At 49.8% G+C, this 25,299-nt stretch overlaps 1 protein-coding gene across 1 annotated transcript in view; it reads right to left on the reverse strand.

The window, feature by feature from the left end:
* Nucleotides 1-25,299, reverse strand: part of PLB1 (phospholipase B1) — a gene marked incomplete at its 5' end in the record, with an annotated part of 118,382 nt that overhangs the window by 27,389 nt on the left and 65,694 nt on the right. The window contains 20 exons of the mRNA XM_081068441.1: nucleotides 2,633-2,704; nucleotides 3,224-3,319; nucleotides 4,394-4,498; nucleotides 5,166-5,247; nucleotides 6,285-6,385; nucleotides 7,212-7,277; nucleotides 7,825-7,905; nucleotides 8,265-8,316; nucleotides 9,716-9,824; nucleotides 10,585-10,628; nucleotides 14,760-14,833; nucleotides 15,734-15,792; nucleotides 16,757-16,817; nucleotides 17,337-17,375; nucleotides 18,484-18,555; nucleotides 18,777-18,872; nucleotides 18,993-19,097; nucleotides 21,702-21,783; nucleotides 23,825-23,925; nucleotides 24,241-24,306. Coding sequence (XP_080924567.1) covers nucleotides 2,633-2,704; nucleotides 3,224-3,319; nucleotides 4,394-4,498; nucleotides 5,166-5,247; nucleotides 6,285-6,385; nucleotides 7,212-7,277; nucleotides 7,825-7,905; nucleotides 8,265-8,316; nucleotides 9,716-9,824; nucleotides 10,585-10,628; nucleotides 14,760-14,833; nucleotides 15,734-15,792; nucleotides 16,757-16,817; nucleotides 17,337-17,375; nucleotides 18,484-18,555; nucleotides 18,777-18,872; nucleotides 18,993-19,097; nucleotides 21,702-21,783; nucleotides 23,825-23,925; nucleotides 24,241-24,306 — 1,563 coding nt within the window. The remainder of the gene's footprint in view (nucleotides 1-2,632; nucleotides 2,705-3,223; nucleotides 3,320-4,393; nucleotides 4,499-5,165; nucleotides 5,248-6,284; nucleotides 6,386-7,211; nucleotides 7,278-7,824; nucleotides 7,906-8,264; nucleotides 8,317-9,715; nucleotides 9,825-10,584; nucleotides 10,629-14,759; nucleotides 14,834-15,733; nucleotides 15,793-16,756; nucleotides 16,818-17,336; nucleotides 17,376-18,483; nucleotides 18,556-18,776; nucleotides 18,873-18,992; nucleotides 19,098-21,701; nucleotides 21,784-23,824; nucleotides 23,926-24,240; nucleotides 24,307-25,299) is intronic.

The following is a 25,299-nucleotide window of genomic DNA, read 5'->3' on the forward strand; positions in this document are numbered from 1 at the left end:
GTTTCTGTCTTTCTCTGCCTCTCTGTCTGTCCCTCCTCTTTCCATCTCTTTGCTTTCCCTCCTTTGTTGATACCCTGACCATACGAGTACATTTAAGCTGTCTTCTGGGTAACCTTACACCATATAGGGCATCCAAGGGGAAAACAGCTCTTACAGGTTAGAAATACAGAGGTGGAGTTTGGGGAAGAAATAAGAAATGAAGACAGATTGGGGAGTCCCATGCAAAGAAATTTAACAGGAAACCCTGGAAATGGACAAATCTCAGAGTAAGGGGATGGGGCAGGAGAGAAAAGAGAATAGGGCTGAGACATGAAAGTTGGAGAATGTCCACATTTTTGAGGCTGGGAGAAGGACCAGAGTCATTAAAGGAAACGAGAAGGGGCAGCAACTAGCAAAACAGAACAATGGAGGTACTTTGGCATCCAGGAAACAAACAGAGGAGGTAGTTAACTTTGTCAAATGCTTAGAGAAGGTAGATGAATAAGAGCTGAAAAAGGACTGTGCTGGTCTTTCAGCTGCTTTCTTCAAAGCTGGAGGAGCCACTGCCGGTGGCCCTGGGCAGAGAGGCGAGGAAGGCAGGAAGGGGACAAGTCACAATGCACACAGAGGCTATTCAAAAGTTGACTATAAAATCATTGGTCCAACCTGAAAGTCTAACAGAAATCCATGGAGTGCTATTAAATGGCCAACCTGTCTGGGCAGAATTCACTTGCAGTTGACTGGGGCCAGGGAGGAGCCAGGAGGAGGCTGAAAAATCTCCCCAATGCTCACATACACCTCAGCCCTCTCCTCCCCGCTGGGTCCTGCCCGTTGCCTCTATGTTTAGACACAGCTAGCACTAAAATATGTGCTTCCTGGCCCCTGTCAGCTAACACTGAAATGCTGGTGGACTTTTATATAGCTCTAAGGCACACGGGGGGCGGGGGGGAGCAGATGGACGTGAGGAACACAGAATGCTACTTTGCCTGGTGCAGTGAAATTGGGTTAGCCAACAGATGGAGCTTTTGGGAATGGGCTCTGGGGTTGCCTGGCAACTGCTTCTCCCAGGCAGGGCTTTTATGGTTCCAGTAGGCTGGATTTGCTCTCCTCTGCTCCTGATGGCTCAGGCAGGCTCTGTCCAGAAGGAGGAGCAAACCCCACTGAGTGTGCTGGTGGAGTGGCACCCTTTCCAGGCTCCTTGCCTGATCTGGGGCAAAGAGTGGCACAGGTCACCTTGAGTCCTGTAGTAACAGGGCTCTTTCTGACCCAGTGCCTAGGCTCCAACCTGGTACTTAATAAATGTTTGTGGGGAAGAAGAGCAAATGATGCTCTCTGGAATGTGTTATTACTGTTATTATTTAATGGAAGGTTGAATTGGCAGATTAGAGAAAGTTTTCTATGGCTGATGCTCAGTATGGGCATGTGGGTTGTAAAAATATTGAATCACGTACTTCCTGTATGGTTTACAGCCTTTGCTCTGAGTCTTCAAATGCCCACGCTATGGAGGTTGTCTGGTCCCGCCCCTCCCATCTCTTGGGCATGCTCAGGATCTAGCAATTAAACCCTTTACACCTGGCACAGTACGAGCCCTCTAGGCCCTTGCCCCAGAATTTTGCAGCACCTGACCATTTGGACTGAAGGCATTCATGGTGAACTGATTATTACATCATTTGACTTTCTCCTTTGTTCCAAACACCAGACCCGGGAACTGAGGCCTCTGCTGCCACTGCCCTCACTTCCACACCACCCCCTTTACCCACCACTCTGGTTGTCCCGATGAGACTGACGGCACCCAAGGCTCAGCCTGGGCCGCAGACTGGGGTGAGGAAGGTAGCAGACAGGGCACATGTGTCCTGGCAGGGTTGCCACCTTCTCTATAGCCCTGGTAGACACACGAGGGAGCTGCAGAGCCATTCCCTGCTCCGCCAGGAGGATGGGAGCCAGCTGATCCAGGAGGGAAACCCAGCCTCCCAGACTGGGTCAGGCCCTTCTGCTTTTATTGCTGCTGAGGGCTCTCAGCCCTAGGCCTTATTTGGTTAAAAAGCCATAAGACATGGCCTAGAAAAGGGAGCTGAAGGCAGTGGGAACGTGAACCTACCCTCACCCCTAGATTTGAAATCAAGTTGAGCAACTTGCATTTCCTCCTTAAAAGGAGCTGAGTCCTCGCTGGAGCCCTCAAAGGCCACTCCTACTTGCCTCTCCTCCACACAGCTCCTGGGCTCTCCTCTTTGACCCCATGCCTGCTGGGAACTCCCTGTTCAGGCTCTACCCCCCGGCTGGCTTCTCGCTAGGCCTCAACCTGCAGTCCAGCTTTCCCGTCTGCCCCACATGCCACTGCTCAAACAAGCCTTCTTGCCATCCTTCTGGCTTCTTGATGCCCCTTCTCAAGAATTCATCTCTCTCACCCTGATCTTTTCCATCCGCTTGGGTCCCAGTCCTCCTCTCCCAACTGCGTCGCCCATTCCCCCAAAGTAAGTGCTTCTGTACCCTCCTCTTCCCTTTCTATTCATTCTTTCCATCCTCCAAAGTCCTTCTGCTCCCAGTCAAGGGGCAAGAGGGGCCACAAAGAAGCTGTGTTGGAGAATGAAATAGGAAGGGCAAGGTCAGAGCTCTAGGTTTCTGGAGAGGAATAAGGCAGATCATTCGTTATTACCTCAGTGGGACAGGAGAGGGGTATATCTGCTGTCAGGTCCAGGGTATCTGTTTTCCTTCCTAGTGGTTCAAGCTGGTTGGGGGAGAAAAGAGACATGGATGTATTCATTTGTTTCCACTGATGTGAACACCCCTGGACGCATCCTGCAGTGGGAAAGCTCTGAACTTGATTTCTCAGGGTTTGACTTCCACTCCTGGCTCTGCCAGTTGGCAGCTGTGGAATGCTGGGTGAGTCTTTTAGCTTCTCTAGGATTCAGCTTCCTCATAAACTCATAATACTCTAGCAGGGCTGTGGACAAGCTTTAATGAGATAACATGGCTTAAACTGGCTAGCACACAGAAAATGTTGAATAAATGGTGAAGGTTCTGCCTTGCATTCATGCAAAGAGTTCAAAGCACAGAGGAGAAGGTACAGTAGCTCCTGGGATCCTCAGGACTCCATATTTTCATATAGACTTCTACAGATCTGCCAGCCACTACTCCTCTATACTCTGTTGGCAAAAAGAGACCAAGAACAAGCTACATTCTATGGGGCGGGAGCTTTGCTCTACACTAGAACCCCAGAGACCCGGGGGCACCCCACTTATTTTACCATATTGACCCAAAGGGCTCTGGAGAGCTGAGAGTGGAATTTCTGACTTGGATGGATGCAGTCTGGGGCGAAGAAGGACATATCCAGTTGTCCATCCTGGAGGAGAGAAACATACTTCAAGATCCTATTGGTGTAGATGATGGAGAAAGCCACAGCTGATTGGCCTGACCTTGAGATTGACCCCTCAATGCCCTCCTCCCCTAGGGGTGCTCCAAGCCATTGGCCTTCCACAAGGCCTTCTCATCTCAAGAGGGAGATCAGAGTAATCCCACAGATCAGTAGTCTTGGGTGGCCCCAAAGCCCCCTCCTCCTTTCTGGCCCTCAAGTCCCCCTTATTTAATTAAGAAAGTGCCATATTTGTTTGTAGGCACATTTGTATGATGCCGTAGCCCAGACCATGGTTGGGGAAATGAGATCTAGTCCCTAAGGAAGTCTGGGCCAGCCAGCTGGGAAAAGCTGCTTTCCAGCCTTTGACCAGCTGGTCCCAGAGGTCCCGGTGGGAAGAATAGGGCAGGCCCAGGCAATGCCAATTCCAGAGCAGCATGCCACCCTTCTCTCTCGAGGCACTCAGCGTTGCTCGAAGCTCCCTTCAGTTAGGTGAGGCCCTTAGGAAGGAGGCCCAGGTAGACAGAACCAAGTCCCCACCGTGGTCCACTCACAGAGCTCTTCTGCTCATCGTGGGAATGTTAGCAGAGAGCATAACCAGGGCGGAACTGAATATCCAGTGCGCTCCTTTATGGCTACAGTGTCACATGTGTGGCAGAAAGTGAATATTCTGGAGCTGGACACCTTCAAATCTTGCTTCTCTGTCCCATATTTCCTAGGATTTTAAGAAGGCTACTACTTCACATCTCTGAGCCTCCATTACATGGGGATGATAAAACTCACCTCAAAAGGTAGTTGTGAAGATTTTATGTATGGCAAGCACAGTGCCTGGCACATAGTAGGTCTCAATAAAATGGAGGCTGCTCCCCACTGAGAACATCCTACACAGGCTGCCTCTGGAAACGCAGCTCAGCTGTTCAAGGGGGTTGCACCCAACAGACCAGCACCCGAAAAGTTGCCTGTGTCTTTCCCATTTTATTCACACTGTCATGGAAGCATGTGGCATTTCTGCCCTGAATTTTCTCTTCCCTCCAGAAGCCCCACTGCGGGGGGCAGGGAGCATACCTCCAGGATGGGGAGCCGGGTATTGTGGAAGAAGGGCTGCAGCACCACGGAGAAGTCCTCCCGCGTGTCATAGCGGCCTGACTCCACCAGCTCGCGCATACTGCTCTGGGGACACATGTATCGGTGCCTTCAGCACAGGCTCTTGGTGGCCTGAGAGCCCAAGGGGGCAAAGGTGGGCAGAGTCCCTGTCCCCATCTCAGTAGGGATGGGGTGCTAACTCAGCCCTTCCCTTGAGAACACAAAAACACTCGATTGCAAAGCTCTTTCCAGAAAACTAGAAATAGGTTAGGTCATCGTTTTGTTTTGCTTTGAAGTGAACTACAAGCTCTGAAGGGCCCTGCAGGAAGTCCCACAGGAATACAAACCTGGCAAGAGTCACCAGGGAGCCTCCAGTCTTGGGACCTGCAGTCTCCCTACTGGTGGTCTGCCTGTTGAGGGGTAGGGGCAGCTGGGCCCCCAGGGTGCAGAGAAAGGAAAGACAGTCCCATGGGGCATCCTGGGTTACTGGCCTCCTCAGGCCAACTGTTGGGGTTAAGCCACCATGGGCAGCTGGGCTATGAGGGCTTTGCAGCCTGAGTTCCTTTGGGATGACTCCAACTGGGGGCACTGAGACACCTGAGCCAGGTAGGGCAGAGGGAAGGGCCCGGATGGTGAAGACCTCCCTCAAACCGTGAACTCTTCCCTCCCCTGTGTGCCTCCCCTAGGGCACTCTGGGCTGGTGTATTAATCAAGTAGGGAGATAACACACCAATGGTGCTATTCTTGGTCTCACCTGGTAGGCTCTGCTGATGGCCTCCAATCTGGCCAGCTCTTGGGAGCTCTCCCGAGGGGTCAGGATGCAGTTACACAAAATGCTGCATGAAGAGAGGGAGGCAGGAGGACCTGGGGCTGAAGTTCTGGTCATGGGCTGTTTCTCTGATCAAGGCGCTAACTCCAGGCCAGGCTTAGGAGCACATGTGGCCTGAGGCTCTGACGCATGTGCTCAGGTGCAGGTTTCAGGCCTGATGTGGGGACTGGATAAGATACTAAGGGTGTATGGATGAGCACCCTCCCATACTAACGTGGTACAAGCACTGGACTGCAGGTGGGTGTGGGTCTGCAGCAAATTACTCTGAATAATTGAATTTAGGCAATGAAAATGCACGGTTTAATTTTTCAAATAAAACAAGAATGCAGCCACTGTTATTGGAGCTGGTATTTTGGTCTGATGATCACGGCCTCAGCTACCTCTTTAGTTCATCTGAGTGCCCCAGTGTGTCTCCTTTTATTTCATTATGAATTATTTCGTGCCCATAAAATATAGTTAATGTTAAAAGAGATATTATCTCAAAAGCACTCAGAGCACTCACTGGCACACTACATTTATTTGTTAAATAAATCTCCATATAAGGTATGAAGGATAATAAAACACATGCCTTTGTACCTCTCACCCAGCTGAAGAAACAAACCCTCCCACTCTCAAGTTCCCTGTGTCCCTCCCCAATTTGCTTCCTCCCCAGAGGTAACTGGATTGTGCATCTCATTTCCTCACCTTCTGTTTCACTTTGACCATGTACGTGCATGCACAACTCTACATGCTGCCCTTTCACAGGCTGGGCCACACTGTCTCTCAAGTACTAGTCTTTGCCCCAGCCCTGACCTCTCCCCGTGGTTTCCCCCATATCAGAGGTTCCTTCTGGTACCCTGAGGTTGGAGAAGAGGGGGCATGGCTCCAACCTCCCAGAAAGGGGTAGTCCTGGCTCAAGACCCCTTCATAGACTTGGACACATGGACAGACCAAGTCACAAAGACCCCAAGGAGTCACGGCTGCATGAGCCAGATGGGGAGGGGGAGATGGGGGCAGGTAGGTGGTATGTGTTCCTCCAACTGGGGGCAGCTAGCACCTGCCTACCTGGCCTGCCGCACCGGGCATTTGTCTGGGTTCCCCAGGAACACCTGCCGCATGACATTGGGGCTCATGAAGTCCACGAGGTTGACTAGGGCTCTGGGCACCTGAGGGCAAGACCGCAGGTGAGAGAGGGGCTCCAGGAGCTGCTTCCTCTAGCTGCCTTACAGCCCTGAGAAATGGGAATAGGTTCTAGGGTCCCCATTGAACTGCAGCTCAGTTGTCCCTGAGTGGAGTTCTGGGGAGGTGTCTCCACAGGGCTGCCACCTAGGGCCCTGCAGGCCATGCCACCCACATAGGCTGCAGTGTGGATGGCACCTCCTGGAGTGGGACAATATGGCAGACCTGAGTCTAAATGCTGAGAGCTCAGGCCCGTTCAGCCATCAGTTAGTGAACCCAAATCTATTAGCTTTAAATTTGGTAAGCTAGGTACCCCATTTGCCAGGACATTAGCCCTTGACCATTTCCCTGTAGCCCAACCTGGACTAGCTCTGCTGAGCAGGCCCAGGGACTCAGCCCCCCCCCCCCCCCGAGAAGCATCTGGCGGTCAGAGTAGAGAGGCAGCTTGCCTAGGCTTGGGGTGGGGACAGAGCACATTGCTGGGCACAGGACCAGAGAGGGGCTTGCTCTAGTCATATCCTATGGCCCAGAGTACAGTGCCCAGTCTGGAGCCAGCCAGCTGTCGCCACCAGGGTATGTGCCAGGTATTGGGAGAGGGGGAGACAATTAGTGCACACACTGCCTTCCCTTCCTCAAGCCTGAGATCCTTCTGGGCTGACTCCAAATGGAACAAGGCTGCCTTGAGGATAGGACCCAACCTCTGGAAAGGGAAGGAGTCCATGCCCTTGGCAGTCTCCTTCAGGGAAGAGGATATTTCACCTTCTTTTCCCTGTCCACCTTTACCCTCACGATGCTGGGGATGTTACCACCCACCTCTCTATGCAGGATGTCCAAGGCATTGCGGAGATGGTCATAAAAGTTGGCAGAAGAATACAGATTCTAGGAAGAGACAGGAGGGAGAGCTGGTTAGGGGGAGAGGGCCCTTCCGGCTCCAGCCTCAAGGACTTGTTCTCCTTCTGGCCTCCAGCTGTCACCAGCTCATCACATCAGAATCTGAGATGAGCAGTTGACTACTCGCTGCTGTCAAAGATGGGCCAGCCAGAAGACTGGAACCTTCAGCCAGAGCTTTAGTTCAGGAGCAGAAAGTAGAGTCTTCCTTCCCACTGCTTGGGGTTTACAGTTTCTTCTCTTTCTGAATTCTGAGGAATTGTAAGAGAGCGGGATAGAAACACCATCTATCTGCCACCTGCTACCTCACACCACCTGGGACACGGAGGTGGAGCCAAACGCCTGACGGTCACGGGGTAAGAAGTGTGTAGGTGCACCTGTGTGCACGTACACGTGTGTGAACTATGCGTGTGCGCACACACACACAGGTCTTGTTGGACAATCCTAGGGTTGATTCTAGAGACTGTTCTCAAGGAGGATCTCCAAGGCCTACAGGTCAAAGCCAGGAGCAGTGAGCAGGAGGGGCCCGCCCCATTACCGAATCCGTGCAGTAGTCACATAAGTCACTGCCTCCAATCAGCACCGTGATGACTTTCCAGTCCTCATGGAAATGTATTCTCTGGGAGGGAGGAAAATGCTTAATGATTTCAAACAAACAAACAAATAAAAAAACAACCAAAGCTCTAGGAAATCCATTCAACCCCCTAAGATTTCCTTGCCCACTTAAAATAATAGGATAGAATCTCAGCTGAAAGAATTTGAGGTGTATAGACCACAGAATTTTAGCAACAGGAGGGACTTTCAAGCTCATCAGCAACAAACCTCACTCCATTCAGAGGGCCTCCAATAAGGGCCGCCCTTGTTGTTTGAATGCCTCTAATGACAGCGGGCTCACTGTTTTCATGACAGATCATTCCATTTGGGGACTTTGGTGGGTTAGAAAATCCGTGTTTAAAAATGAACATAAATCTGACTCACATGGTCATCTCTCATCCTCTGCACCAGAGACTGGACTTGGCTCGTAAGTGCCCTGAGAAGGAGAAGACATCAGTCCTGTGGAAGAACAGTGCCTAGATTTTTCCTCCCAAAGGGCCTGTACTGGAGGTTTCCATGGCGTTGTCCCCACTGCATGAGCTGGCAGAGACCCTGAAGCTCAAGGACAAGGGGGCACTTACCTGTTCCGAGAGTCATTACAACCAAAACCCTTTGAAAAGCCAATTGTGTGTCTGTGCTAAAGCAGCAGTCAAACGCACTGCCAACTGCATTTGTGGCTCACGGCCTTTCTAGGACGCCACATGCAAAGCGTCTTTAAAGATTCCATGCTAGGAAACCATTGGACTCCTCTAAGGACTGGTTTGGATCCTGAACTTAGATCTATGAGAGTTGTAGCGTGCTTTTTCTTTTTACCCTGGCTGCCAGGAAGCTGAGCGTTTGATGCCCAGGAACAATAACCGTAAAAATGCTCATCCTGACAGAATTGCTTCCTCTTTCTCCCCCATAGTGGCTGTGATTTTTCTCTTAAGTATATGATATTTGTGTATGTGTGTTTTTAAATAAACTTATCTAAATGCTTCTTCTAGAAAGAGATGGGGAATAAATGTACACTGTACACGTGCCTGGGGTTATAATTCCTGGAAGGACTAGAGCTTGGGCAGCCTGAGCTCCCCGCTAGCTCAGGTCCCAGTTACAGGTCTGGGTGACATGGATCCACAGCACTGTGATCTCCGGGGACCTGTGGTGGGTTCATCTGTCCCCTGCGATTTCTATTACTAAGAAGGATCTTCCCAGGCTGGGTGAATAGTGCGGGGACACTGCCCATCCACCAGAAGGGTGTGGGCCTGAGCAATGTGACAGAGGCTCAGACAGTTGGGCCACGCACGAATAAGGGAACCCAGGCTGCTGGGACCTCTGGGAGCAGGATGAGAGGTCTCCCTGGGAGATCCTTCTGGGAGGCTGAACACTTCTGCTTTTGCTGCCTCTGCTTCTCAGCTGCACTTCCTGTTAGCTCCACAGCGGGGATAGGCATAGGACAGGACTTGTTGCCCCAGAGACCTCTAGGGCTGGAGGTTCTGGCGTGCCCATCCATTTGGTTAGCATGCTCTGGTCTTTTGGGGGAATTGCCTCTTGTGAGGCTTTGGAGTAAGTGAATCTCTCAAGCACCATTACGCCATGGCAAGTTCAAACATTGGAGACGGCTGGTCAGTTAGTCGGGAGATTAGAATACGCTGCACAGGAAAGCAAGCTCAGGAGTTCCGCTGTTGGGAGCATGGGTCTGTTCTCTACTCAGCCACTGGGCGAGAACAGCCGAGAGCCTCTCAAATCACTGCTGCAAATGGATAAATGTCCCCACAGCACAGGAGGTCAGTATTACAATCTTAAAGGTGACCACGTGCCTCCCACTCCCTACCCCACATCCCCAAATCCCATACTCAGCCTTTGCTCCAGGAACAGCCTGATTGAGGAACGCATTGGTGTCATTGGCGTCGCCTGTGCCCACCGCATAACCTGTGAGATTTCTGTTAAACTTCCGAAGAATATCTGAAATAGGAGGAGGTGAATAGGGCACAGACAGCTTAGGATGGAATGCCAGGATATCTTCTCTGGTCTAGGGTCCCCACTGTGAGCTGTTACCATCCTCATGCAGCCCAGGGAGAGGCAGGCGGAATGTGTGCCCAAGCACGAGTTGGAGCCTGAGTTGAAATGACTTGATGACAGGGTGGGCCAAAGCAACAAGAGCCTTCAGCTTTTTCCTTTTCTCCTTTTTTTCTTTCCTTTCTTTCTATTCTTCCTTCCTTCCTTTCTTTTCTTTCTTTTCTATCTTTTCCTTCCTTCCTTCCTTCCTTCCTTCCTTCCTTCCTTCCTTCCTTCCTTCCTTCCCTTCCTTCCTTCCTTCCTTCCTTCCTTCCTTCCTTCCTTCCTTCCTTCCTTCCTTCCTTCCTTCCTTCCTTCCTTCCTTCCTCTTTTTTTGACAGAGAATTGTGCAGAGAATCCCATTTCATTTGATTGTCTCTGCACCCTCTGGACCAGTTCAAGAAACCTGAGGTCCAGAATGTTTGGTAACTTGCCCTCAGTCACCTGGCAAGCACATAGAAGGGCCAGGGTTTGAACCCAGGTGTATGGGCTCCAAATACAGTTTATACCACCCCCTTCGGCCATCTGTTCATGGGCCTCTCCTCCCATTTTAATGGTAGTTCAAAGGAAGATGCTATTTCCTCCTTTCTTAGCTGAAAGCACTCTCAAGAAGCCTGGGGATCGGATGCAAGGAGTGGACAGACTCAAGCCCCTGGTGGTTACTTACTTGGTAAGGTGGTCACGGTCTCCAGGGAGCCATCTCCTCCTGAACTGTAAGGGAGTGAGCAAGCCAGTGAGATTGAATCAGACAGAAGTTTTACAAAAGAGTACCCCCATCTTTCTTAGTGCCCACACCATCAGCACCTGTAAGATGTTTGAGGGATTCCGAGAAAATGTGAATTCCCCAGTGGGTTGTTTCCCCCCGAAATCCAGGATTTGAAGGCAAAAGATAGCTGCTTCTTTTCTCCACCAAATCAGGAGAGAGAGCACTTAGCGAAGTATATATTATGTGCCCAGCCAGGAACTAGAGTCCATATATGAATTGTGCCCCATCACCCAGCGAGCTTATGGTGTAGATGGGACTGTCTCCATTTCAGAGAGTAGGAAGCTGAGAGGCACAGGGGTTCATTACCTTTCTAAAGGCAACTAAAAACCATAAAGGTAACTAAAAACCAGTTTGAGCTGGAAACCTCTAGAAAATGGATGAGCTCTTCTCTGCCCAGTGGTGAGGAAAATGCCACTGGGAGGTTCTGGGGGATGGCCTCTCACTGCCTTCCAATGCCCAATCTAATTTTATCTAATCTAATAGAGTTTTATGGCCCTCATTCTAACCTCAGGACACACTCAAAATTTCCTTTCCTTTCAGGCATTCAAATTGAACACACGTGGGAAGCAAGAAGTATTTCTATTTTACCAAAGTCCAATGCTCAGATGTACTGTATTTACTGTTATTTTTCTTCTGCCCCACCTGCCTCAATCCCAGCATATTATTCCAAGCCAATAGATTTTGAAAACACAGTGTTAGCACCCAGCTCACCAGTACAGACTTCCAAAAGACAGGCCATGAATCAAAGTCATGGCTGTTCTTCCTTCAAGGAATGCTTGGAATGAAGTTGACTATTTCATTCCAGGGTGCTCAAGGGCTTAAGCCAAAGGCTCAACATCCCCAGGTGGTGGAGAGAAAGAAGCCAGGTATGCCTTGCCCTTTTGACCTCCCTCAGGTATCTCTCTCCCACCTCTCAGCAGATGTCTGAACCTAAGTGGACCAGTGGTTGGGTATTTGTTTGAACTCAAGATTCTTTTCTAACAGCAAAAAGCTGCTGTTTTAGCTGCTTCCCAATCCTTCTTTCTTTGGATTAAAAGCATTTAATCAGAAGACTTCACATTTCAAAGGAAATTGTAAATTATACACCTTCTCCAATCACTGTGTTCCAACATTGCTTCCTTTCCTCCTTCAATAAACAAGTAAACATAAACACAGCGAGATATGTAAACATGGTCAAGTCCGTTCTACTTGTGTAAAGGCTTTTCTTGTCTAAAGGTATCTTTGTTCTAAAACAAAGCATGGTGGCTGATCAAGACGCACAGGCTACAAAAATCTCTCTCTGAGCCCATTTTAGAGTCAACATTCCCAGGAGAAAGGAATGAATTATAGAAATAAATATGGAGCAAAAATACGTAAGCCTTCATTTGGATCAGAACTACGTGAACCATGAAAGAAAATAGACCCATATGAAGTAGCTAATCTACATGAGACCTTCAGATGATTAGTGTAATTTATATTGTACCGTGAGCCCCATGGCTGGACTTTGTTCATCCGCTGGTACCCACAGTGCACAGAGAAGTACAGAGTAGATGCTCAATAACATTTGCTAAAGGAATTTCAGTAATGTGATTGAACTCCTAATTAACAAGGCAGAGAAATGCAATTTTTGGTAAATAAATTTTATTTCGGTCCTTTGAATGGTGCCAACCAAGCAAACTTATTTCAACTAAAGAAAAGGCAAGGCTCTAAAGACCGCTGGGCCTGCCACACTATTAAGATATATGATTCTCACAGGTCAAGAAGCCTCGGAAATATTAACAGTCAAACCTCCTTCTGTAGGTCCTGCCCACAGCCACCCAATTCCCAAGAATTCTGGGTCCACGTCTCCCCAGTCCAACTCCATGAGGCCCACTCTCTCCACTTTGTTTCCTTGGGGGAAAAGGCTCAAATTCCATTCTTATTTACCTAGTCTTCCCATTCATTGCCTAGTAGTCCCAACCCGGAAGCTTTAATGGTTTCAGAAAATTGCCTTTCTCAGATCAGTATATTTCATGGACTTTTCGCAGGGGGTGCTAATAGGCATATGAACAAAGAAAGAATTCTGGGACTAAGGGAAACTCTGGATTCCACAGATACAGTTTAGACAGATGTCTTCATTGTAGGGCTTCTCACAGCCTTTAATATGCTAGCATGCATGTGAATTCCTCAGAGGAAGAATATAGTAGGTAATGTTTTCAAAAAAATAGAATTTTGCTCTCTTCAAGAACATGGCCAGGGTTGGTGTTCCATTGAACACACTTTGGGAAACACTAGTCTATACAAGCATTTCACCAAGTGTCAGACTGTCTCTCAGACTCTGACCCAGAGCTTCCAGATACATGTAAATCTATAATATAACCATTGGGGCAGGTATTTGAAATATTTAGAACCAAGGGTTTAAAGGGACAGCAGCCATTGAATATAGGGGGCCTTGGAATGAGCATTAGAAGACTGAAACATTAGGCCTTACTGGGCCTCACTTGTAGGAAGAAACCGAGCAATGGCTAAATGTTTCCATTGCTGCAGAGAGAAATATTTAGCAGAAGATTGAACTGTCCGGATGAACTGTGTAAAACTGGGCATGTCACCTCACTTCCCCAGGCTGTACCACCAGATACAGCTTATCCATCATCTGTTGGCTGCTTTGTCTCCTTTATTTCTATTTTCCCACACTGTGATGTGAGGCCATTGCCTTCTTTAGCTAAGACTAAGTGCAGCAGCTACAACCTCGTGCTTTTTCATGATTTAGTAATAGCTCTGCTGGCTTTCTCTCTGTCTGGCTTTTCCGTTTCTCGCAGCCTCAGTAACATTTGGGGCAGAGTGGTCAGGCGGCTGATGAGGCTCTGTTTTGTTAAAGGGCAGCCCCTTAGAGACGACCTAGGCCCCCTCTTAGAGACCACCTCGCTGGCTGAGGTCTGTGGAAACCTGGGGGACCTCGGGAGCTGGGAGGCATTTACTTCAGCTCTCAGCAGGTGAAGTCCTCCTGCTACACACCCTGCTCTGGGTCCTCTCTGTGGGTGGCGACAGCCTGCTACCACCTCTCTCACCCAGGAAAACCTTTCTCTCTGGGACTATCCTCAGGATTGGCTGGAGAACTATCACAATCCTAATCACCCCCACGCGGTTCCCTCTCACTTTCTGGGAAGAAACATTTCATTTAAATCTTCTCCGAAGAAAAAGGAGGAGGCAAGTGCGTGGTTGGGCCGCCCCGCTTCTCATTAGGACTCTGCCGTCTCACGGCTGGCTTTGCTCTAGTTTTGAAGTCTGAGCTAATCGCCAATTATGGAGAAGCCTACGTAAACAGGACCTTCATGAGGTAAGAAGGAAACTTAAGAATACCCACATCAGCTACTCACCTGACACCTTGAGCTTTTCTACTTCGGTGTCTGGAATAGTCTTGCTCAGCCTTTCCGTCTATCTCATTGCTAGTCTGTCAAGACACGACTGGCGTGCCTTCCAGTCCCTGCTGCCAGGGTTATTCCCTCTTCTACGATCCACTCAGGCATCTTTCATTTTCACGGAGCCCTTGCCAATGAGCATAAACATTTCCCTGAGCTTCCCATACACCCCCTCATTCAACACCTGTTGGTTGTGATTTTTGTCTCGGTTATTTCCTCCTGAAGTGTGGGTCGTATTTCGAAGTTTTCTGTACAGATGTGTACATACATGTAAAGGCAGAGATGTGACTTCAGAACCACAAGAATACATATAGACAGTAAACAGAGACGTAGGGGCATCCACACATGAACATATACATGCAAACGGGCAGGTGAAGACTCAGAGAGTTGGTGCTTTTCGGGGGCATCTCCTGTTGGATTTGCTGACCCAGGGGTCTGATAAGAACCCTGGTAAGCTTTTTCTGCACAATTTTAAAAAAGAAAAAGAAGAAAGAAGGTCATCAGCAATAAAAGATCCTCTCCACTCACCAACATGTCATAATTTGTAGATGTACATAGATTTGCCTTCTGAAAGCCCCTTCCAAGGACCTTCCAGACGTGGTCCTTGCTTGTTGGTATTTAGGCATTTACAGGAGACAAACCCCTACCCAATCTCTGGGTGTGAGCATGGGGCGAAAGGGTGTCAAGGGTTAACATTACCTATATGACAGCCCGCGATACTGAGTGGTGACATCAGGAAGGTCGTCTGGTTTGGAGCCAATGCCATTGCCAGCCTTTGAAAACATACCAAAATCCATAGGGAACTCAGCAAGTCAAAGCAACGAGAGGCTGTGAACGTGCAGGACATCTGCTCATGGTTCCCAGCTCACTCATCACCATGTAGCAGGTCACTGGATGGGGAGTCGGAGGACCTGGACTCTTACTCTGTGAATTGCAGCTGCCTCCTTACTACACTGAGGACATGCCCTGCTTATCTCACAGGGGTTTTTAATGACCAAATTGGATGAGAATTGTAAAAACAGTTTGGAAAGACTCTAATGTGCTTTACAAATGTGATACACTGCTATATCATTACTCAGGTCTTTATAAGCAATGAAGAAAAAGCTCATAGATTTGAGTGGACGGCAGTGGGCAGATTGCTTCTAAACTTCACATTTCTCCTCTTTCCTTCCGGGACTTTCTGCAAAGCAACCTCATAGACTTAAAAGTGCTACCAGGACGTGGTCCTCTGGATTGGCAACACGGCCTTATTTCTCAAAACTTAGGAGTACAGCTTTAGCCACAATGCTGGAGTCATCACTGCTTTTTGTGCAGATGCAAAGAGGAAACAGGTAGGAGGGTCTCGGTGGCTTGTAAAGCATCCTCCCAAGGGAAAACAGCACCCACACAGGCACATATAGAAGGTTTTTGGAGTCCAAGTGACATATTCTTGCAATTGTTAAAAAAGTATTGTTAGGTGTTCAAAACCTCCACTATCTGAGATAATTCAGGTCACCCTAAAAAAGAGTTCCCTTTGCACACTTGAGTGAGAAAGTGGCTGCAAAACAAACCATTGCCATGGTCTTGGATTGCTAGAACTGGGAGAGAGGGGTGGGATAATGCAGGGTTAGGAGGACTGGGACCTGGAACTGACATAGCCACCCCCACCCCACGCAGGGCCCAAGAGTCCTTACAGTCAGAGAATCCCCCAGAGCAGCTACGACTCGGATATCTGCAGGTCTCAAGGCGTGCACTGCAGAGACAATTGGACACACTTGAGTCCGTGGCAAGGAAGCTGCAGTCAGAGTCTAGGGCTTCTTGCTCTAAGCAAGACCAGAAACACCATCTGCACGTGCATTTGGGCCACACAGGACTGAGTGTCCATGGTGCCCTGGAGGCAGAGGGTACATGAAGACAGATTTTGCCCATAAGAGAAACAATAAAGGAATCCTACACTTATGGGGAGGGAGAGGTGCTGAGAGAGAGGGAGAAGGAAAGGGGATGGATGGATGGATGGATGGATGGATGGATGAATGGATGGATGGATGGATGGATGGATGGATGGATGGATGGATGTTAGAGAAGGCACAGTGGGATCTCAGCAGTTATATGGGATACCAGCTATAACCTGAGTGCACAACCAGATGGGTACTGGACCATCTGAGATGAAGTTCAGAGCCTCACGCACAGCCCATTTAGAGCTGGGTTCTGGATTTCCACCAAGAATCTCAGAAATAATCATGTGCCTTTCTGTACCCCCAAGTGTCTTCTGAAGACTTCAGGGAACTTTCCAGCCCTGCAGGTGGAAATAATTGCAGAGCCTGGGGCCCCAGGACTACCACAGAGCTGGCTCCCTCTTGGGATCCCCTCAGCACCCCACTCCCCACCTCTGGGCCTCAGTGAGGTCACACCACAGGGCTGGGTCACTGAATGGGGAGCTCACATGGCTCCTCCACTTGTGTTCCTTTAAGGGGCTGAATTGAGAGGGCAGTAAACAGTCCCTGGCCTGGCCGCCTTGGGGCCTGATGAGTAAGACATCACTGCAAGGCGGAGAGGGACAAATCAGGGACTTGTTCCAGAAGACCACCCAGATAGGAAGCAAGCACTGGCCATCACTGTGTCACTTAGTTACGTGCAAACAGTCTTGTCAGAGCACTCATTGGTCTCTGAGTCCTTGTGGAGAGGCTCTGGGTCCTGGTGTATCCCAGGGAGCTTACCTGAGGTGGGCACTGAGGTGGAAGGGTCTCTCTTCCTGCACAGCAGCTGGCTCCCATGACCCTAAGGGTATAGAATGAATCTCAGGGGTGAAAGGGACCAGAAAGGCTGGCTGGGCATCAGACTCACCCAGAGAGCTTTAACAAACAGACTCCTGCCCAACCTCCCCACCCTGACCAGGGAAAAGCCTAGAAGGGCATTTGAAGAAGGCTTCCTAGGTGATTCTAAACACCAGCCAGCCTGGGATCTGCTAACCTAGTTTGGACCCTTCCACCATCCAACGCAAGACGTGGGACGTCAACAAAATGACCTCAGCCCACCCCATCCCTTGCTTCTACAGCAGCTTTATGAGGAGGGTAGGGTCTTTACTTATGTCTTTGATGAGGTTGTGAGTTGGCTGGCTGGCCCCTCATCTGGGCTGCTATTGATGGAGCTTACTCCACCCTGTCTGAGGTGTAAGTGGGTGGACTTTATAAAAGACTGTGAACCCCTTTGTTCCCACCCACCCTGTTGGGCCAGTTCCAGCCCAGCGGCTGCCCACTGCATTGGCTGGTGAACGGAAAGAAAGCAACATGCAAATACCTGCACACTGTTCTTGTAGGTGCTCAGAAACGGCCAGTCCTAGGAGAAGAGGCAGGTGAGAACCACTGAGACTTCGGCTTGCTTCCAGCACTGCTCCTTGCTCTCCCCCGCCCTCAAGAAGTGCCGACCTCAGCATAAATACTTTAAACACCTTCGGTCTCCTCTGGGCTCTACAATGAGAGCCCCTCCCTGCCAGGCCTACCCTGTGATGTACAGGGGGCTTCTCTGCAACCCCAACCTAACCTGAACCCACACGACCAATCAGAATAAACCCTGCAGCAGCTCCCAGGAATGACCACATTTGTTCTTCATCTCCCACCCAGCTGGCTGGGGTGGCTGTCACCTCTCTTTCTCAACACTGGCCCCTCCCAAAAGGGGCCCATGTTCTGCTAATATAAGCCCATGTCCCTACTCCTTAGGTCCCCTTGCCACCCCATGCCACTCGTACCCTGCAGCCGCCTGGGCTCCTTCCTGCCCAGATAAGAAAAGTCAGGTGCTCTGAGGTCCTGCCCCATGCAAGCCCCAGTTCAATGCGACCCCACTGGGAATATAGAGGAATTCACAGAGGTGAGAGAGCAGTTGCAGAGGCCCAAGAATCTTTCTGACAAACTGTGAGTGAACACCGTGGTCTTGATTTGCTTTACAATCCCAGTGAACACCTGCTGTTTTAGCTCCAGCTTCCCAATGACCACCCCCATCCCCACCTCTGTCCTAGTAGATATTATTCTAGGTCTCAGTTCGTTGCTCTCCCTATCCTGCCATGGAGGCAGTGGTTACATGGAGATGCGGTGTCCTTCTGTCCCATCCTGCCCTTGATGTTCTCCCTGTCCCTAGCCTTCAAAAGGAGAGCTGGATGGTGCTGCCACATTCCTCTTTCTGGCTAGAAAGAGCTGTGTGTGGCCCAGACTTGGGCTAGGGCTCGCTGTGACATAAGAGACAGAAGAGTGCTCTAGGGCCTCCCGCCACAAAGGGCTGTCACCCATCACAGAACAACCAGATGGGTCACTGGGGATGGTTAACCGGAGTCTGGAATGAGTGGATACGTAAACAGCTGGGGATGAGGGTGACACCCTGGTATTCCAGACTTTAAAAGGCTGGAAAAGATGCTTCCGATGGAACAGTTACAAGGATGTGCTTTTCACTCTACCTGGTTTGGACATGTGATATTGATCTTGTTTTCAAAATTATTCTCTGTTGTCTTCTGGCCAATGGGTTCCAGCTAAACCAAGAAGCAAGAAGATGGGGTATGAGATAGAGGCAGCAAGAGTGGAGAGGTCAGGGCTGGAGAAGGGAAGGAGGGACAAAGGAAATGGATTTATCATCATTGCTGTGCTGGGACTCACACAGCATGGGTGACGGGCCTCTGAAGTCCAACAGAAGCTTTCCAGAGTCTTTTTCTTATTAGAGAGAGAATAATTTTTCCTACCTCAGTCATCTTACCATATTGTTCCAGAGGGCACTGGCTGCGTGGGCATGAGACTTTCTGCTGAAGTGGAAACAGTCAGGGGCGAAGAAAGTGCTGTCAGGCAACCCCTCCTGGTCGCAGGGCAGACAAGAGGGGCCATGTTATGAGGCGTTGGGTAACACAGACGGCACTCGGAAACAGCTGGGCACTCTCTAGGCCCCCCATTTACCCATGATGCTCGTTTTCTTTACCGAGGTCTTTGGCATGTTCACTTTTTCGAAGAATGGCTGCATGACCACTGTAAAATCTTCCCTCGTGTCATATCTCCCACTCTCAACCATCTGGTGAGTCTTCTCCTGCAGGAGGCAAAGGGGACAGCAGTCAGGGGGCTCCCTGCATCTGCCTGGTCTTTGTGTGACCTCTTTCTCTGCCATAGAATTAAACAGTCTGACCTTTGAGTGAAATCAATCTGCAGCAAAATCTCAACTGATCAGGAGCCAGCTAATTACTTTTTAGATCAACCTTTATTTCAACCCTGCCCTCAACCTCTGCTGCAATTGCATATATTTGACCTAGGTGGTGGGAAAAAAGGGAAGGGAAGAAGAAACCTAAGTCCATCGGCTTGATACCCCTTTTAAAGTTTCTGGATGAAGACTGGGGGAGGAACGATGTATTTGATTAAATGACTTGTTTGGATCATCCTTACATTACTGTCCTACATTTGTTCAGAAAAATCAAAGGTGAATCAACAACAACATGTAATGCCTATTTATATTGCCTGTGCATGGTGTGTGTGTGAGAGCATGCACGCTCTTGTGCCTTCACACTCCTTTGAGACTCTCAGATCTGTCTAGGAGGGTAATAGAGGTGTTACTCTCACAGCTTCCACTTGGGCTCAGTTCCAAGAGGACCAATTACCCCAGTTTTGGCTCTCTTGTTTACGAAATTTTGCTATTTCACTGCTTGCCAGGTTTCTACCATTTGGGGCCAAAATCCTGGCTAGAGAGGGAAGTCTGGCTTGAATACCTGGGAACATTAGTGTGGTCACTTCAGAAGACCTGGTGAACTTCCTTTTCCCAGAGTTAGTCAGAGAGAGCCTCTGTCCTAGGGATGCCTTACCCCGGACCTCCTGGGGCAGTCTCCTCGTTATAGGCAGAGCCTTGGGGAAGGCAGAAGGCACAATACCACTAACTAGCTGTATGATTTTCAGCAAAAAAAATCATACAGCTAGTTAGTGGTATTGTCCTGTCCCTCTCTGGACCTCTATTTCCTCATCTGTAAATGGAAGATGTTTAGCAAGGACTGGACCATCCCTTAAATCCTTTCCAATGCTACTGGTTACTCTGGGGAGCCACAGTGGCTCACAGTGGCGCCATGCACCTCTTGAGAAATGAAAGAACTAGTGTCTAGAATACCTGGCGCCTGGTAGTACTAATAGCAGTGATTATCTCCAGGGAGAGTGATGGGAATAGTAGCTTTTCCAGGAAGTAGGGAATGAGAGGATTCTGAGAGGGGGCATGATGGCCTCACGTGGCTGAGCTGTGAGCTTCTCCAGGACGCTAAGTTAGGGTCTCAGTGGTCAGTCACCAAGAGCAGACCTGGGAAGAGCTAGCCAATCTAGAAAGGTTAGCGAAGGTAATTTTTGGTGAATAGTTTGCCTTCTTTTTGTCTCCCTAGCATCTGAACCAACTTCCTGTGTTTGAAAAACCCCACTGTATGAAGAGCATCCTGCCTCTCACTGTAGAAGGTGAGAAAGGCAAATGCTGGCTTTCCTCATGCCCCTCCCAGCTAGGGTACAGGCACGTGCCCAAGGGTCCTCAATCAATGCTTCCACCTGCAGCTTGGGCTTGGAAGCTAGTGACAGAAAGATAAAGGGACAGCACAGACTCCATGCTGCTGAGGGTGGCGGCTGCATCCAGTCCCTAGAAGCAGCAGGGACAGTGGTGTCCATGGTATCTTCACTGGACTCGTTCTTTGTCCTGATTTTGATTCCTGTGGCTTGGCCCCTGGAATCCCATATCTCTGGCGGCTTGGCCTCTGACCCTAGCTTTCTAGCTCTTCCAGATATTCTGCTTAAATTAACCAGAACTCCTCAGCTTTTGTTGCTTGCACACAGAAAGCCCACCTGGGACAGATGTGCTCGCATGGCCATAACCTCGGCTGCCTTCCCTCTCCTCTGTGGGACGTGGAGACATAGGTACCTGCTCACGGCAGAAGGAAGTACAAGGAGGGAGGCACCCAGAGGACTGGGCGAGGACACCAAGGATGATAAACAGAGGTCCATTCTCCTGAGCCCTGATCCCCCTGGCAGGTATGGCTGCCCCCAAGAGTCTTCAGGGAAGTGGTTCCGCTCCAAGGAGTCCTGGAGCTTGAAGCACGGATCCACCCTGGAGCTGTTTGCAGCCCACTCTAAAAGGGCTGGAAGGCCACCACTGTCCTCTTGACTGGACAATTATTTGGGGGGAAATCTAAGATGGAGTCAAGGGAGTCAGCTGCTCTGGTCAAAGATTTGACGGAGATAGGCCTTAAATGAACAACCCATAGGATGTACGGAGAGCACCTGCTGACTTTTTCCCCAATAACACCTGTTTCCCTGGGAGGGGAGGGCAGAGGCAATGGATGTTATTTCACAGAATCCTCCAGACTCTCTTGGAGTCTGGAAAAGGTTTCCCACCCGGGAGCTGGAAGCTCATGGACAACTGGAAATATTTGTTTCTGTGTAAGGCCAGGAACTGAGACTTGCTGAAGCATCTTTGGTGGCTTGGCTCCATAGCTTGATTCAAATAAATGGAACCACAATCCCTACTGCCTCACAGGGTATCTTTAAATCTGTAAACTGGTCAGTGGTCACCTCACACCCAGTCAGGGTGAAAATAACGTAAGCACACGTTCATATGCCACCCAGAGCAACCAAACCGCACAGCAATTCCTGTGCAGCTCAGAAGCCTTTCCCGGCTCACCTGATACTTCTTATTTGTTTCGATCAGGGAGGCAAGTTCTGTTGAGTTATCATCAAACTTCAGGACACAGGGACACAGATTCCTGCAGACCAAACAGAAGAAATGCCCCACCCCACCAAAATCATCACCTGAGTGCATGACATAGAGACAGTGGCTTGAGATTCAGAATATATTTAACTTGGGAGCTAATCAGGAGCCTGTGCTGATGGAGGCCCTGGCTGGCTAACCTGTTAATTGCACCAGACGAAGCTGAAGAAAATTTCTCAGGCCTGGATTGGCTTTTGAAAATAAAATAGTTACTTCTTCTGACATCTTCAGGAGTGACTTTTAAGATGCTGAGTTACCTTATGACTGTCAGAGGACAGTGCAATATAGATAAGACACACTTCCTTTTAAATAACAATAGTGACAACAGTGAAAATAATCATGGTTAACACATATCGAACACTTACTGTGCCAAGAGTTTTACGGGTATTAACCTGTTTAATCCTCTTTAGCTATTCTAGAAGCCGTATTATCATTATGTCCATTTTATAGATGAGAAAACTGAGGCTCAGTGTGGGCAAAGTCACACGGATGCTAAGTGTAGCAGCCAGGACTTGAACTCAAGTCTGTCTGGTCTGAACTGGAGCTCTTAGTCCCTAGTTAAACTGCTCCTGTCCAGTCTGTAGCTCTGATCTAGCTGGCCATCTTGCAAAGTTGGTCCAGGGAGATGAGGCGATTACAGCCTGGATGGTCCAGTGTAGACTCAGCACCACTAAGGAAAATGTTACCACTGAGGCAGATCAGAGGAGAGGCAGGGAGAACAGAGCACTGGAGAGGTGGCAGGACAAAGTGACCCTGAGCCTGGCTCGCCCACAGTCAGTGACTTGGCCATTTCAGTTCTCAGAATGGACCTGGCAAATGCTCACTCTGAACGTTTAGATTTAATTGTCTAAAACCCTTGCAGTGATCAATGGTAAGGGGTGAGCTGCTCTGAAACCTAATGAATACACTCAACCCCGTGTGGCCCAGTGACTGGAGAAAGTGGGAGCCAGGGGATGAGTCAGCAGCCCAAAATAGCATGGCTGACACCAGCTGCATTAATAGGCATGTGTCATCCAGCAGCCATCCTCCTGTTCCCAGCATCCTCAGGCCTCCTGAGGGGACCTGTGCAGTCTGGACCCCCAGGTGAGCATTGGCATGGATCTTCAGGGGAGCAGCCAAGATACCCCTTAATTTCCAAAAGCAAATCTAGCCCTTGTGAATTATTCATTCAGCCATTCAGCGAACAGCAGCTGAGCCCCTATGCCGTGCTAGCAGTGACTCAGACCCAGAGCTCAGGGCTGTGGAGGAGAAGCACAGGAATAATTACCATGTGACGTGTTCAGGATTATGGTGTGTGGGGCGGTGCAGAGCTGGATGGGGGAGGTGAGGGAATGGGCATTGCCACCATGACTTTGGCTAATGGTCCAGAGGAGGCCTGGTAGGAAGCAACGCTGTGAGAAATGTTCATGTTTGGGTTAGGAGAACATCTTCTCACTTCCTGGAAATGTGTAACACTATAGCGGGAGCACCCACCTTTGTTTGGCTCTGGGATAAAAACGGGATAAAGAAGGCCTCGCAGGGCCTTCCCAGGACCAGGGCTCTCTGTTCTCTGGGGAAGACACTGGCCTCTAAACCCTGCTGATCTGATTTGTCCACCCTTTCCTCTAGCAAGTGACAATAGCCCTACATTTGTGAATGCCCAGCCGGAGCACCCATACCAAACAATGACTCCCTCTGTCCTGGAGATGAGTCCCTGGGAGAGGAAGCTTTGGACACACTTCAAAGTAGGCCCTAGCAGTGGCCAGTGAGCCTGGCCCACACAGGCCCACTCCATTCCTCATGCTTGACTCCTCCCTTGGAGGACTGAAGCGTGTCCTGAACTGACATGACAACAGAAGCATGGCTGGGTTTAAAAGCATAGTCCAAGAGTAGCTGAGGCCCATACTGGGCTCAGAAAAGTCTCCCCCATTAGGCCTTGTCCGGTTAGAAAATGGGGTGGTCTCAGCACTCCTCCAACTTCTGCCCTGCTAACCAGTCACTTTCTACTAAGCGTCCTATGGCCCTTTCAAGAACAGGGGAAGAAGCTTCCCTCTTACCTAAGAATCAGCCTTGGGCAGCTGACTTTCTTCTCGAGGTACAGCTCCCTCAGTTTGATGATCTCCAACACCTTTACCAGGTTGACGAATGCCCGAGGAACCTGAGCAAAGGCAAGACCAGTTCCCAAGAGGATCGAGGCTGGGCAGTCCTTCCTGCTGGACGTCAGGTCTGTGGCCGTCCATCTGGCCCCATCCACTCCCTTCATCCCTGCCTCTCCCGCCCCTCTGCTTCCCATCAGCACCTATGTGTTCAGGCCGCTGAGACCAGGACTGACAGCATGGTCAGTGCTGGTCTCCAGGTAAAGGGGACCCAGCAGGGAGGCCTCAACCAAAGCCAGAGCCACCTCCAGGCTGTCTGAGGCCCAAGGAGGACTGTGGTTGAGCTGCTTGGAGGCCATGTGACCGAGCCTCTGTACCTCAGCATGGAGGATGTCCAGGGCCTTCTGAATGTTGTCTGTGAAGTTCTGGGGAGAATAGCGATCCTGCAGGAAGAGGAAATGTCTAACACCATTTGTCACCCACTCTCTCCACAGACCAGGGCCACTCCTCTCTCGGGCCCCCTCCTCCCTGTATTTCAGCCAGAATGGGCCACACTGAAACGTAGGTTTGCCTCCAAATCAACCCCGTGGTCCTTGGGCGTGTCATAGCTGTGACCCCTTTCTTCTACATGGCAATCACCCTTTCTTCTGCATGGAGCTATGGAAAACTCTGGGATCCACTTTTTATTAGCTAGATGTAGGGCCTTTGCAAAGGCACATCACATATCCGGGCCCCTCTAAAACGGGGTATTGGCACAGAGGACCTCTAAGATCTCCTGCAGCTTGAACATCCTCTGGTCCTACAGTGTGATCTCTTCTGCTTGGATCCTCCCGTGCCTGGGGACCCACAGCCCCATCAAATCACTTAAGGAGTGATGGAGGGAAAGAGAGTCCTGTGAAACCCAGCTCCTAAGCATAAACACCTTGTAGAGGTTATTTCTCTTGATTTTGACACTTGTGGTTCTTAAACTTTTTTTTTTTTTTTTTAAGCTATGGAACCCTTTCTCTGAATGAAATTTAACCAAGAGCCCTGCTCTACCAAATCGATTAAAGCTGCAGGGAAATGGGGGAAGGCCCATGGTCCCACCTCCCCACCCATCCCGGCAGCCCCAGGACTCCACACTGAGATCCCTTCCCGTAACAGCTTGAAAACCCCAGGCTCTGGTGACTTTGATGCCAGGAAAGAAGGCTGTGAAGGGTGTGGGGGGCAGGGTTGCCCCTCAGGGCAGGTGTTGTGAGGCCACTTCTTAAACTTTGCTCCGCTGGCCCCCTTTCTGCCTGACAACCATCCTCAACTTCAAGTCCCAGTTGGAAGGTCTCCTGCTGTGCATAAATCGCTGACACCCAAATTTCCATGGCAATTCTGACTTCAGATCTCTGTGTGCGTCACAAGAAGCACACCGTGATGTTTTTCTCCTCGGGTTATGAATTGTCTGT

Source organism: Rhinolophus hipposideros (assembly GCF_964194185.1).
Source record: "Rhinolophus hipposideros genome assembly, chromosome: 12".
Lineage (NCBI taxonomy): Eukaryota > Metazoa > Chordata > Mammalia > Chiroptera > Rhinolophidae > Rhinolophus > Rhinolophus hipposideros.